The 14,249-nt window shown below is 42.2% G+C and overlaps 1 protein-coding gene across 1 annotated transcript; it reads left to right on the top strand.

The window, feature by feature from the left end:
- The first annotated feature begins 9,126 nt into the window (after nt 1–9,126).
- Nucleotides 9,127–12,958, top strand: AIF (Apoptosis inducing factor). Its single transcript, XM_089253351.1, has one exon. The coding sequence runs from the start codon at nt 9,185–9,187 to the stop codon at nt 10,958–10,960; it is 1,776 nt and encodes a 591-aa protein (XP_089109477.1). The 5' UTR covers nt 9,127–9,184; the 3' UTR covers nt 10,961–12,958.
- Nucleotides 12,959–14,249: the final 1,291 nt, after the last annotated feature.

Here is a 14,249-nt window from a genome sequence, read left to right as displayed (position 1 = left end):
ATTCTCGCTCGCGATCCCACAGCCGAGCCCAATACAAACAAGCTGAAAATGGCTTCTGCTTCTATCACACCAGTTTCGGAGCTCAGGCTAAGAAATGTCAACAGCCCTGCTCCTTCAAAACCTCACCGGGAAACTAATAAGGCAGTCGTCCACCGGCCAAGGCCACGGCTGCCAATTCGTCGACAGAGTCATACTGGCCGATCCTTCAACCAACTGGACTTTTTTGATCGACACGGGCGCTGATGTGTCAGTCGTCCCGCGAACTGTCGTCAATACCCACAAGAAACCCGAGAAGTTGATTCTTACATCCGCCAATGGTTCCTCTATCTCAACTTACGGTACCAAACTTCTAACATTGAATTTGAACCTCCGAAGGACATTTGCTTGGCCATTCATCATAGCCGACGTAACCCGACCAATTATTGGTGTAGATTTTCTATCGCATTTCAATCTGTTAGTCGATAGCAAACATCATCGCCTCATCGATGGAACGACCTTGCTATCTGCCACTTGTTCCATTGCAAGAAATATCGCAGCTCCATCTTTTTGCTTGAACGGTATCGATCTATTATCATCGCCATATCGGGATATAGTCAAAGAGTTTCCTGATATTCTCCGTCCACACATCCAAAATAAGAAAATTAAAGAGCACAATATCAAGCACTTCATTGAGACTACAGGTCCACCAGTTTTTGCCCGACCTCGACGGCTTTCCACGGAAAAGTTGAAAGTTGCGCGAAAAGAGTTCGAGTTCATGATGCAACAAGGACTTTGTCAGCCTTCGAAGAGCAGTTGGTCTAGTCCACTCCATCTAGTGCCAAAGAAATCTGGCGACTGGAGACCGTGTGGAGACTATAGAGCACTAAACAAAATCACAGTTCCTGATCGTTACCCGATTCCTTTCCTCACAGATTGCTCGCACATTCTCCACGGAACGACAATATATTCCTCAATCGACCTGATTAGAGCGTATCAACAAATTCCAGTGCACGAGCCGGATATTCCAAAAACAGCAATTACTACACCGTTTGGACTCTTCGAATTTCCGTATATGACCTTTGGATTACGCAATGCAGCGCAGACCTTCCAGAGATTCATGAATACGATCCTACAAGGATTGGAATTCGTATTCTGTTATTTAGACGATATCCTGGTAGCTTCTCCAGACGAGCAAACTCATCTCCAACACTTACGTGAAGTATTCAGTCGACTTGACGAATACGGACTGTGCATAAATGTACCAAAATGCATATTTGGCGTCCCGACCATCAAATTCTTGGGATATGAAATTAGCAAGAATGGACTCAAACCGTTATCCGCCAAAGTAGATGTCATCAAGAACTTTATGCAACCCACTTCCGCCACTTCCTTGCGCCGATTTCTGGGCATGTTGAATTTTTACCACCGGTTCATACCTAAGTGTGCAGACCTGCAGCGACCACTCACCGCTATGTTAGTAGGTCATGCGAAAAACAGCCGGAAACCACTCAATTGGACTCAACAAGCTTCACAAGCCTTCGCCGATGTCAAGGAAGCGCTATGCAACGCCACTTTGCTCGTTCATCCAAAGCCAAACGCGCACATTTCTCTCGTAGCAGATGCATCGGACAATGCCATCGGTGCAGTGCTTCAGCAAGAACATGAAGGTGTGATCCAACCCCTCAGTTTTTTCTCTCGCACACTCTCCCAGTCTCAAGTAAAATACAGTGCGTATGACAGAGAACTACTAGCTATTTATAGCGCAGTAAAACATTTCAAATGCCAGCTAGAAGGACGTCATTTTACCATTTATAGTGACCATCGTCCATTGATGTATGCCTTCAAACAAGACCCGAACAAAGCTTCGCCTCGACAACTACGGCAATTAAATTATATCGCAGAATTTACTACTGATATCAGGTATATTCCCGGACCAAACAATGTAGTTGCTGACACTTTGTCACGCATCGCAACTATTGCTTCTCCATCACCAATCGACTACGATGCGATTGCCGACTCTCAATGTGACGATGAATTACGTGAACTCCAACAAAGCTCATCATTGAAAATCGTCAAACTGCGTTTGCCGGACAGTAATATAACGAAGCACTTGTTTTGTGACATTTCTACGGGACACATTCGTCCTTATATTCCAGAATCACACAGAAGACAAGCTTTTGAATCACTCCATACGCTTGCTCATTCAGGTATCAAAGCTACTACCAAGTTGGTTTCTCAACGCTTCATCTGGCGCAACATCAAAAAAGATTGTCAGGCGTGGACTAGAGCATGCATTGCATGCCAACGTTCTAAAGTTCACCGACACACTCGTTCCGCTCTGGCCGAATTCAAAGTACCAAACAATAGATTTCAACACATCAATCTCGACATAGTTGGCCCATTGCCATTATGCCAAGGCTCACGGTACCTCCTAACGATAATAGACAGATATTCCAGATGGATCGAAGCCGCACCTATGCCAGACCAAACTGCCGAAACAGTCGCCAAAGCCCTAATTGCGACCTGGTTTGCCAGATTTGGCATACCACAGAAGATTACCACAGACCAAGGAAGACAGTTTGAGAGTCATCTTTTCCAAATCTTAAGCAGATACCTCGGATTCCAACATCACAAGACGAACGCGTATCATCCTCAGGCGAATGGACTCATCGAGAGACAACACCGATCTCTGAAAGCTGCCCTAAGATGCCGAATCCAATCCCATGCAGCTTGGGTTGACGCTCTTCCATTAGCACTACTAGGCCTGAGATCCGCAGTGAAAGAAGATTTAGGATGCTCCTCCGCCGAAATCCTCTACGGATCACCATTGCAACTGCCTGGCGAGTACTTCTCCGCAATACCAGACGTCAAACAATCCGATTTCGTCCATCAACTTCAAAAACTAATGCGTTCAATGAAACCCATACCTACAACAACTCACGGATCTACGCCAACATATGTTCCTACATGTCTACAATCCGCATCTCATGTCTTCCTGCGTAACGATGCACCACACTCTGCCTTGCAACCAACGTATCAAGGCCCATTTCTGGTCAAAGATCGACGAGATAAATTCTTCGACATCGACTTCAACGGGACATCCAGGAGAATCTCCATCGATCGGTTGATCCCAGCTTTCTTAAGTGACCAGCATACCCAAGTGCCTTCGACGTCACCCGTCCATCCAAGTACAGTACCAGCAACTGTGACTCGTTCCGGTCGTCATGTCCACTTCCCCGACAGATACTCGACCACGACATTTCGTTGACACTAGGGGGGGAGTGTGTAGCGACCTCTACTTGAACTTTCACCGATTGCGGAAAAATAATGACGTCGCACTTCGCAATTTTCTGATGCGAATATTTTGTTACCTAGCAACGCAAGTTGCGATAAAAAATCGAATGTTTTTCTTCGCAGTCGGCAAGCAACCATTGTCATGTGATGTCTTTCATTTTTATGTGTCCGTACCAAATTAAACATGTATTATAAAAAACCTTCTGATTGTTATTATATTTAATAATGGAGCTCAACAACCGGTCCTACAGATAGGCGCCTACACACCGGTGCCCTGCATCGGTCCCTAAACTGGCTGCCTAAATAACTATAAAAGAGGGGTCGCCTATAATATGCGAGACCAGCACCGTAACTAGCCATTCTGTGCCCTGTGCAAGAATTTGCATTTAGGACCATACTAGCCCCATTCTTGGGCCGAGAAGGAACCATTTAGGTCATATCCACCCCCTCCCAAGTGGGCCATGTGCGGCTGCACTAGTTGCACCTGCCTAGTTACGGCACTGTGCGAGACAGTGGTGGCAACATAAGGAATTGGTTGACACTGGTACCGGTGACATTGCAATCATGCAATCAACTGGCGTAGTAGGATTCATATTATGCAGTGTGAACATTCACCCTAATGTGTTGATACCTGAATGATAATTCAAGATCTGATTGCAATGCAATTTGGTTTGTTATTCAGGATATGATTGCACTTGAGAAATGAGTGCTTATTGCTCATTTGCGCTCACTTTAGTGTGTGAAATTAAGTCCTTTAATTGTGTTGTAATAAATTATTTCTCATATTCTCAATCGTGATTTTTCGCCACTGACGTATATTACATTTTGTTCTTAGCCAAAAGGCAGAGAAGCGATTACGCCTTTAACTTAGAGGCTATGTTAAGGCCACAACTAAAGGTATGAAGGCGGGTCTTGTGCCCCGGGAACTAAACTACTGGAAGGGGCGCCGAATCCACCAGTTTAACTGCCACTTCTATATTACATTGGGGCGCCAAAATGTGCTCTTGGCCCCGGCTGATGAAACATCTAGTTGCGGCAATGAGCCGTGTCACGACACACCCACTTCTGTTTTACAAAATTCCCGTGCGTTCGGACGGCCCTAGAGCTTTCCCTAGGGGCGAAGTGGGCATTTTAATGAAACCATACGGAAAATAAAATGTTGTTTAATATACGTATCATGCAATATTTTGAATTGGACTAGCTGGGACTTCAAAGGCCACCTGGTAGAATCTCTTTGCCCGAGAGCTCATTCTGTTGCCAACATCAGGGATCTCTAAAATCAAGGGCCCCGATCAATGATGTGGTGACTTCACATGTATGTGTTCATAAGGTATGTAACACATATTTCTCGTATAACCTGTCCAAATATCAGTAGAACTTCAAGGGCTCGAAATTTTTCAAATTTGAATCAATGAAATTTCAAACTTTTGCTTAATTTCACACATGAAAATTGAACAGTTTACTTTATTTTTAATAAATTTTTATTCAATTACATTGATATCATGGTGTTTTATCCTGCGCTCAAGCTGTATTTAATGCATTCATTTTCAAAATTTACAAAAAAATTAGGTATTCGAGATACGTACATTTTTTTACCAGCATAGGATAGCACACACAATCAAGAACATGTGTGAAAAGTTTTAAATAGATCAATGGTTAAATATTATTTTTAATTATATTTCTATTAGACTTTAGTGTGTTTTACTACCATGTTAAAAGGTATTAAGTCCTCCCTTAATGGCAGGAAATGTAGCACAACTGCTAATCACAGTAGATTCAAATGAATTCTACGTATAAACCGTTTGAAAAGACGTGAGTTCATATTATAGTTGAAATTACCGTAACGCGCGCAGTATAAACCCTCTTAACTGTCAACCTTCTTTTAGGACCAAACGATAATTTCCCTTGTACAGAGGCGTACTTATGGTTTTGCCGCCCGTGAGCTACAGGAATTTTTTACCGCCATTGTTTCATTCCAGTCTAATTTTCTTGACTACTGTTTCCTCGAATTCGCCGCCCTGTGCTATGAACTGCTTGCCCCCCCCCCTCCTGCAAATGCACCCGTGTCTGCAAGTCATTCTTTTAGTCATTCAATGCTTGCATAATGTTTTCTTTTCCCACTCACATGCTTGCACACTGTTTTTTTCTACTAACATGCTTGCACACTGTTTTGGTCACTCACTCATACGCTTCCAAAATTCTTTGGTCACTCACATGCTTGCACACTGTTTTGGTCACTCACTCATATGCTTCCAAAATTCTTTGGTCACTCACATGCTTGCACACTGTTTTGGTCACTCACTCATATGCTTCCAAAATTCTTTGGTCACTCACATGCTTGCATACTGTTTTGGACACTCACGTGCTCGCATACCGTTTTGGTCACTCACATGCTTGCATACTGTTTTGGACACTCACGTGCTCGCATACCGTTTTGGTCACTCACATACTTGCATACAGTTTTGGACACTCTCGTGCTCGCATACTGTTTTGGTAACTCACGTGCTTGATCACCGTTTTGGTAACTCACGTGCTTGGTAACTCACCGTTTTGGTAACTCACGTGCTTGATCACCGTTTTGGTAACTCGTGTGCTTGATCACCGTTTTGGTAACTCACGTGCTTGATCACCGTTTTGGTCACTCGCATGCTTTAACACTGTAGTGGTAATTCACATACTTGCACATGCTCTAGGTCACTATTTTGGTAGCTCACTGACATGGTTCCTTGCTTTATAGGCCACTTTTTTTTCATCATTTACACGTTTACACATGCTTTAGATCAGCGGTTCTCAATCGGTGTTCCTTGTGAACTCCCCAGGGGCTCCGCGGCAGCTCGAGAAAAATACCGCGAAAAAATACTCCGCGAGTCAAGAAAGATTGAGAACCGCTGCTCTAGATCACTGTTTTGGCCATCCACATACTTACAAACACCCTAGGTCACTGACTGACCTGGTCCTTCACTCTTTTGTTCACTCACGTGCTAGCAAACTCTTCAGGTCACTCACTCACTGACCTAGTCCCTTGCTGTATCGCAGAGGCCGATTTAGTTGGTGTTCTACAAATTTTGCCGCCCTACTTAGCTTGCCGCCCTGAGCTATAGCCCGCTGAGACCCCCGTAGATGCGCCACTGCCCTTGTATGACAACTTTCTTTTGCGTGGCCAAATATAATAATATAACAAGTATATAAGTATATATGTATAACAAGTATGAATTTCAAACTCCTGATTAACGGTCATATCCCTATTTTACGGACGGATTTTTTTTTTTCCTGTCGGTGCCCGCAAAAGATGGCGTTTTACTAGGGGCGGCTCTTGTGCAGTGCCAAAACCGACTTGAAGGGCAAATATACAGTAAAACCTCGATAAGTCGTCACCTCAAGTTATCGGAAAATTATGAGAACTTAAGCGGAGTTCCGTCAGTTTTAATGTGCGATGTTATGAAAATGATATAAATTTAAAGTAATATGACATTTATTAAAGTACGAATCAAAATAACAATATTAATAAAATTTATATATTGCGAAAGAAAACATAATAGCAATTTTTTACCTTTTTTGATCCCTTATTACTTAACTTATTGGGGTGAAATGTACTGTACACTTTGATTTATACCAGTAATTTTTAATTTAGACTAACAGACCAACTGTTTGAATAAAGTAACTTTTCTTCATAACAGAACTCTCTATTGCGCATTAATTTTACATATACATCAAATTTAATTTTAGTGTTTGAATTCTTCATCAGTAGTTCATGATGCAACTACAAAGTAATCTCGAACACTTTTGACGTGGTGGAGGGGCCCTGGGCAGGGAAAAGTAAACAGAAGACCTCAACTTCGGAAAGAATGACTGATGTTTTTCAACAAAGATATTTTGTTTAAATTTCAAGCCCTAAATTAGTAGAGCCCATGCTTTCTATGATGGTTTATTATCCGCGCCCACGTTGCACTTCGACTTTAACTTGATTAATTTGATTCTTCGATTTACATAGTTTTTGATTTCCATGCACTATGTGACATATCAATAAATCTTGGTTTTGCCGAAGGTGCCCTGACCCCCCTCCCCCCCGGGGGGCGCGAAGTGCTTACGTTGCTTCTTGCGACAGAGCTTGGGTGTCTCGCGTTTTGTCCAGCTTCTCCAATGGAGCCCAGGCAGAGATGAGTTCTAGCTTGAACAGTTCCCAACGTCCCAAAAACCTTATAAGGCAAATGAACTTCCCCAGCTTATCTTTCGTGACTTTCCGTTTTTGGTATATATATGATTTTATGGTGACTTTTAAGCATATGGCAATGCTGTTAATAAGCTCTTTTTTTAATGGGAGCCATAAAAATAGTCTGTTCCTCTTTCTCAAAGTTTTTCATAGTGACGACTTAACCGAAATTAGCGACGAGAAAACGAGAGTTTAATAACATTGTGGTCTATGAGAGCTGGAAGGGTCTGAAGGAAAATGACGACTCAACCGGAGTGACGACTTAACGAGGTTTTACTGTATATATATATATTTGTTGACCAAAAGAACATTGTCGGGGGCGCCAAAAGTATGTCTAGCACACGTAGAGATTTTTTTCTCGAGTCGCCCCTTTGGTTTCAATGTATAATTTATAAGTTTAAAAAATAATTTTAATCCGTGTTTTCAGTTGAAAATGAAAATTCAAGGGGCTTTTATCGAAAATACGGGAAACAATTCGACATTTTTAGTATAAAAAAAGTAGTCGTAATGGTTGAAATCGCGTTGCAATATAGGGCAGGGGTTCTCAAACTTTTTCCACCAGTTTCGCCCCTTGCTAGAATAAACGCTTATCCACTGCTCCTCAGAACTGTTTATAACACAATCTCTTCGAAAAACCTTTGTTGAGCCGCCTTTCCGCCGTGACCCTGACGAAGGTTGGCGACGAACTGTTTGAGAAGTCTTTCAATAGAGCAGGGGTTCTCAAACTGTGCGCTTCCATCCCCTGTCCCAGGAAATATGGGTCATATGGTCACACAATATACATACAACAAAACTTCAGTTTGATTGCAGATTTTATGCTGCCATCTTTTGAAAATGAAATGAAACATAGTTTCGTGTCGTTTCACGCTTTCACAGATGGCAGCACTAACAGGAAACTATAGGACAATGATATTTTGCAACGTTCGCCAATCATTGCTCTTCTCTTATTTAAATTCAAATAATAAATACCTTGTAATTGCTCAGTATTTTCAAATTGATTAAAAAAAAAAAAGTTAATTTTATTATAATTAAGAGACAGTTTCAATTATTCTGACTGTTTTTACATAAAATCAATCCTCCGTCGTTCTAATAAATGTAAAATTATTTCAATAATCAAAGGTTTTGATTTTTTTCTTTGAATTAATGTTATTAACAACGCTCGCCAATCAATGCGGTTTTCTTATTTTTATTCAAATAAGAAATGCCTTGTGATTGTTCAATACGTGTCAGGTGGTAAAAAATGCTGGTTCAAATAAATTATCGAATAACCTCTATTATTCAGACATTTTTATATAAAAATAATTCTAAATTATTCTGATAAGTGTGGAATTTGAGGAATAATTAGGATGACCATACGTCCCGTATTTCTAGGGAGAGGGAGAGTCCCGGTATTTTCTGTTTTTTTGGCCATCCCGACTTTTTGGCAAAAGTGTCTCGATTTTTCCCATATTTCACACGAAGCCTACTTGAATTTTTATTATTTTTTTTTAGCGATGTCCCGTATTTTCCCGTGATTGGAATACCGTTGTCCCGTATTTCTCTCGAAGAAATATGGTCAGCTTACTAATAATTATTTTTTTTTTTCACTTTTTCCTCAAAAAGAAGCACATCATCGAAAAACTTGATACCTCAAAGCGGCGTTTTTCCCGGATGTTTGTTATTGTGTGAAAATCCCTCTTAATTGATTAATAAATTATAGAAATGCTTTCTCAACGCAGTTTTGGCGGATTTTCGAGGATCGCCGCGGCTCCTTATTTTTGTCGCAAAGCGCCAATTATCAGGTTAGTGTGTTTGAACTCGTCGAGAAATGCTTCATCATCCTCAGGTGGCCAGCGGGCTTCCTTCGTACAGAGGTACAAGTACGTGATCGCCGGAGCCGCGGGCCTCTCCGTGGGAACCCTGGCCTATTTGTTTACGTCCGGGAAGACATCCGGGGACCTCAAATCATCATCAGCAGCAGCCGAGGAGGAGTTCGTGGGCACGCAATTCGTCGAGGATCGCCTCGAGGACAAGCTGGGGATCCTCGAGAAGAACGGACCGATCCCGTATCTACTCATCGGCGCCGGGACTGCTTCGTTCTCGGCGTTCAGGGCGATCAGGAGCAGGGACCCTACGTCGAGGATCGTCGTCCTCGGCGAGGAGCCCTTCTACCCTTACATGAGGCCGCCACTGTCCAAGGAGCTTTGGCAAGGTGGAGAAGCGCCCCCTGTGGGCAGCAGGCTCGTCTTCAAGCAGTGGAACGGAAGGGAGAGGAGCCTATTCTTTGAGCAGGATGACTTTTACACTCCCGTCGAGGAGCTGTTCGAGAACAAGAACGGTGGTGTCTCAGTTGTGAGGGGCGTCAAAGTGGTGAGGATTGACCCGACGGAGAAGATCGTGTACCTGGACAGTGGTAAGACGCTGCGCTATGGCAAGTGTCTCCTTGCAACTGGGGCAAAACCCAAGAACTTGGCAGTCTTTGAGGATTCGAATGAGAACGTGAGGAAGCGGGTGATGTTGTACCGCGGCGTTGACGACTATCACAGGTTGAATAAGGTGCTACAGAAAGCGAGGTCCATTGCTGTTGTCGGTGGAGGTTTCCTGGGTAGCGAGCTTGCATGTGCGCTTGGTCTGAGGGCTTCGGATGGCTCTCTCTCTGTCACCCAACTGTATCCAGAATCTGGTAATCTTGCTAAAATCTTACCCGAGTATCTTAGAGGGTGGACGATGGAGAAAGTTAAGAACCAGCATGTACATATCATTCCGAAAGTCAATGTAAAGAGTGTGTCCTATGAGGATAAAGCAGTGAAGCTTCAGCTCGATAATGACCAAACAGTGTCTGCGGATCATATTATAGTTGCTGTGGGTGTAGATGCGAGGACCGAACTTGCTGAAAAGTCTGGATTGGAAATCGACGAGAAGCACGGTGGGTTTCTTGTGAATACGGAACTGGAAGCTCGCAAGGACTTGTGGGTCGCTGGCGATGCTTCCTGTTTTTATGACACAAAGTTAGGACGCAGGAGGGTCGAACACCATGATCATGCTGTTGTCAGTGGCCGCCTCGCCGGTGAGAATATGACTGGTAGCGGTAAGCCATACTGGCACCAATCCATGTTTTGGTCAGATCTTGGTCCGGAGATCGCTCTTGAAGGCATCGGACTTGTAGATTCTTCGTTGGAGACTGTTGGAGTGTTCTCTAAAGCCACTCCGGATGATGCGGCAGAAAAGAAGAGTACAGAGTCTGATGCAGCACCTCATAAAGACATTGAGTTTGAGGATCGGGTTCCTAGACTTCCTCGTTCGAGCGACCAGTACAACAAGGGGATTGTGTTTTACATGAAGAAGGACACTGTGGTCGGTATCCTGTTGTGGAACGTTTTCTCAAAAATAAACGTTGCGAGGAAGATCATCAATGAATCAAAACCTTATGATGACCTCAGTGAAGTCGCAAAACTTTTTGATCTCAAATCAACAGAATCTGACGAGTCTAATGAATGATCGCACAATTTTTTTTTTTTTTTGTGAGCGATTAATGTGATAGTGAATGACAATGGTGAAGTCGAAAAATAGAAATTGTAATGCATATGAAATCTTTATATCGAAATTCAATCCCTGTAATGTTAATTTGAATTGAAACGGCCAATTGTGTATAGATTGCAATTTTGTTTTGTTTTTTTTAGTTTCAGATGTAGCTGGAGCAACGGCAGAAATTTCACTTTCGTTGATTACTTTGATTATTTTAATTTTTTTGGTTAAAGTAGACCCGAGCTTATTTCAAAAATATTAAGTGACAAACAGTAAAGAATGGGAGAAAGGATAACATCTCATTTAGTCGTTTCGTTGCTGTCTTGATACTGTTGTATTGTCCTTGAAGCACGAGATGGGACTTGGTTATGTTCCTTCAGACGATTCTATTGTCAGGAAGAAGCCGAATGTAAAAGCTCAGCCGCTGATGAGTGTTATTCTCCAATATACAGTATACTTTTCCTGTCGTCAAGTTTTCAATTATGCCAAAACAGTGATAGGGTGCCATCTTCCTCCTTTGCATTAATACTGGAGAAACCGTGAGACACAAATTTGCATTAATACGGGTGCACAACTTTTTTAGTCCACAGGCTGGATATGCAGCAATTCTGCCACTCACGGGCCAGAAATTTGCATATGTATGGGATGGCCATATGTCCTGTAATTTTTGTCGTCAAAATTTTTTAAAATAAAATGTGTAGATTTTTCCCTTATTTTCAAGAAGGCGGTGGTGTTTTCGAACTTTTGAAAACATGAAATTATTTTCATGCTTTATAAATTAGTGTCTTTGACAATTTGTTTGGCTGTTATTGACAATTTCACATGTCTGTGGCTTTTTTGTCTGACATTGGCAACTTGGCTGAATTTGGCAACATTACTTGCATTTAATTTTTTTTTTCTCAATAACCTTTAACTTTTCTTGAACGTGCAGCGTTTTACAATTTTTTAAAAATAATTAGTGATGTAATATTCCATATGAATCCCGATTCTTACGATGGAAAGATAGTCAGCCTAGGGCGTTTATCGTGTTGTGTGTCTAGTGATACATTTGGCTATTGGAAGACTTTTCACGGACCGTATTTGGCCTCCGGGCTGAACGTTGTGCATCCCTGCAGTGAAACATAGATCAGCCATCTTCAACCCATTACTGGCAAGCATTGTGGTGTTTCTCTGAAGCATCAAGATTGCTCATTGCTCATGCCCGATTTTGTGCTCGCTAGCACTTAATCAGCACTACAATTAAAGACCCTGTAAAAATTGCATTCAAGAGAATTACGAGCACGCAGCTCTCTGGCATATGTAAGCCAATGTTATCATAAAGTTGGTCTTCGTTTGATGATAAGCATAAGCAGTGCTCGCAACTTGAGAAAGGTTGAAGACCCCTGACATTGATTTTCCGTTTCTATTTATGTAACCTAACCAAATAGCGCCAAGTTGGATCTGGCGATAAAAAAAAAGTTGCCAAACAGTAGTATGTGTCCTTTATTTACCATATTAACCTTTGGTGATGACTTGGCGATAATCCCAGCTGGTAGTCATCTAAATATCTCTCTCAAAAAACTCCAAATTTGACAAGGTTCAAGCCTGAAAGCTGCGGGGGTTCCCAGGATCAATTATGTTCATGTTCTTTTTTTTTGTTTTTACGTTAAATTAGTGAGGTTCCGGCAAAGAGGATATGGGAACACCTAAGTGATGCCAGGCTCTTATTAGATAAGTCTGTTACAGTTTATAATCATCTCGGTGAAAGGTTATCATAGGAAAAAGGAGTCCAACATCACAAATTGTTCACTTTCAGGAACTTGTTTATTAGTCCATTCGCGGTATTTCTCCGTTTATAATTTTCAGTTTATTCATATAGTGATCGTCTCGTTCTCAAAATGGTTGCATTAAGTATGTATCAACCACCAGCGATTCTCAATTGTGCTAAAGTGTATTCTAAAACTTAATTAAAAAAAGTATTTCGAAACATTCTCTAGAGAAGTTTTCGCTTTCCATTGTCTCTTATCCTTTGTGATCCCCTTCGTAACTTTGATTATGTATTTGAATGCTGTGGAAGATTTTGACTCGTAGGTAGTGTTACATGAAAATTTAACCAGGGGTTCAAGCAACTCCGAGAGTGAGTATGCAAACTGTTAGACTTGCACTTTGAGATGGATATGGACCGGTTTATGGAAATTTTGTCTCCGACGTTTCACTCCAGGTATATTTCGTCCCTTACATTTAGCCTGACTGGGAGTGGCAGAGTGAGTGGATGAATTACCAAGTAAGTGGCTGAATGATCATAAGAGTGACCAGGCGAATGTGTGAGCAATCGTATGAGTGACCAATTAAAGAGATGAGTGGACAAGTGAGTGGGTGTGTGACCATATGAGATAGAGAGTGTGGTCACTCATACGATCATTCCCTTTGTCACTCGTGTGGTGACTAACTTGATCACTAATATGGTCACTCGCTCATACAATCACTCGATCATTCATTCAACCATACAGTCACACTTACTCATAGTCACTTGCCTGCACTACTCACTTGGCTACTCTCATACGGACACCTGAACACTCACTTGGTCACTGACTTGATCACTCACATCATACCCTCACCTATACAGTCACTCATATATTCGGACTATAGTGCTGTCTTAACACATGGGGCCCCAACCAGCCATGGCCAGTGGTCCTTAAGCGGTAAGAGGCCTAATAAAAATGAGATCTGGGAAATTTTTGAGAATTTGCCACGTGGAGCATCAGAAAAATCACTTGATACTCTTAAGGCGGCCCTGATTGTTCACTACTCATTGGAAAAGTTGAAAATGTGCCCCTCAGGGCAGGTAGAGAACCAATTATCTATCCAGGGCTGTAACTACATACTCTTGCAGCCGGAAAAATAATTTTGCCTTCTCCATGTAATTTTAAAAAAGGTTACACTAAAAAAAAAGTATTTACAGCCCGCAACACCATCAGATATAAATGAAATCAACTCCCAAAGTCGGGGGGGGGGGGTGTTATTGAACCCTAGGCCAGCCAGAGAGGGTTCAATGGCTGAATATTATAGGGATTCCCTGAGTTGAACAGAGTTATAAGCTATTTCTGAGTTAAGTTATACCTGGTGCAGCCGTTTAAATCCGCCCTGAGGAGGGGGGGGGGGCTGACAGGGCTCCAATCCTGGGATACGAGAAAATATCCTAATTTTTTGTTTCCCATGCTATAAATTCACTAAGAGGGCCCCGTGAAGAGTCTGGCTTAGGCCAAAGGTCCCAGTCTGTCAG

Source organism: Pholcus phalangioides, unplaced genomic scaffold (genome assembly GCF_987345545.1).
Source record: "Pholcus phalangioides strain wild (caught in Gottingen) unplaced genomic scaffold, Ppha-v1.0 ptg000037l_1, whole genome shotgun sequence".
Lineage (NCBI taxonomy): Eukaryota > Metazoa > Arthropoda > Arachnida > Araneae > Pholcidae > Pholcus > Pholcus phalangioides.
Note: the sequence above shows the minus strand (reverse complement) of the source record. Positions and strands in the feature narration are given on the sequence as shown.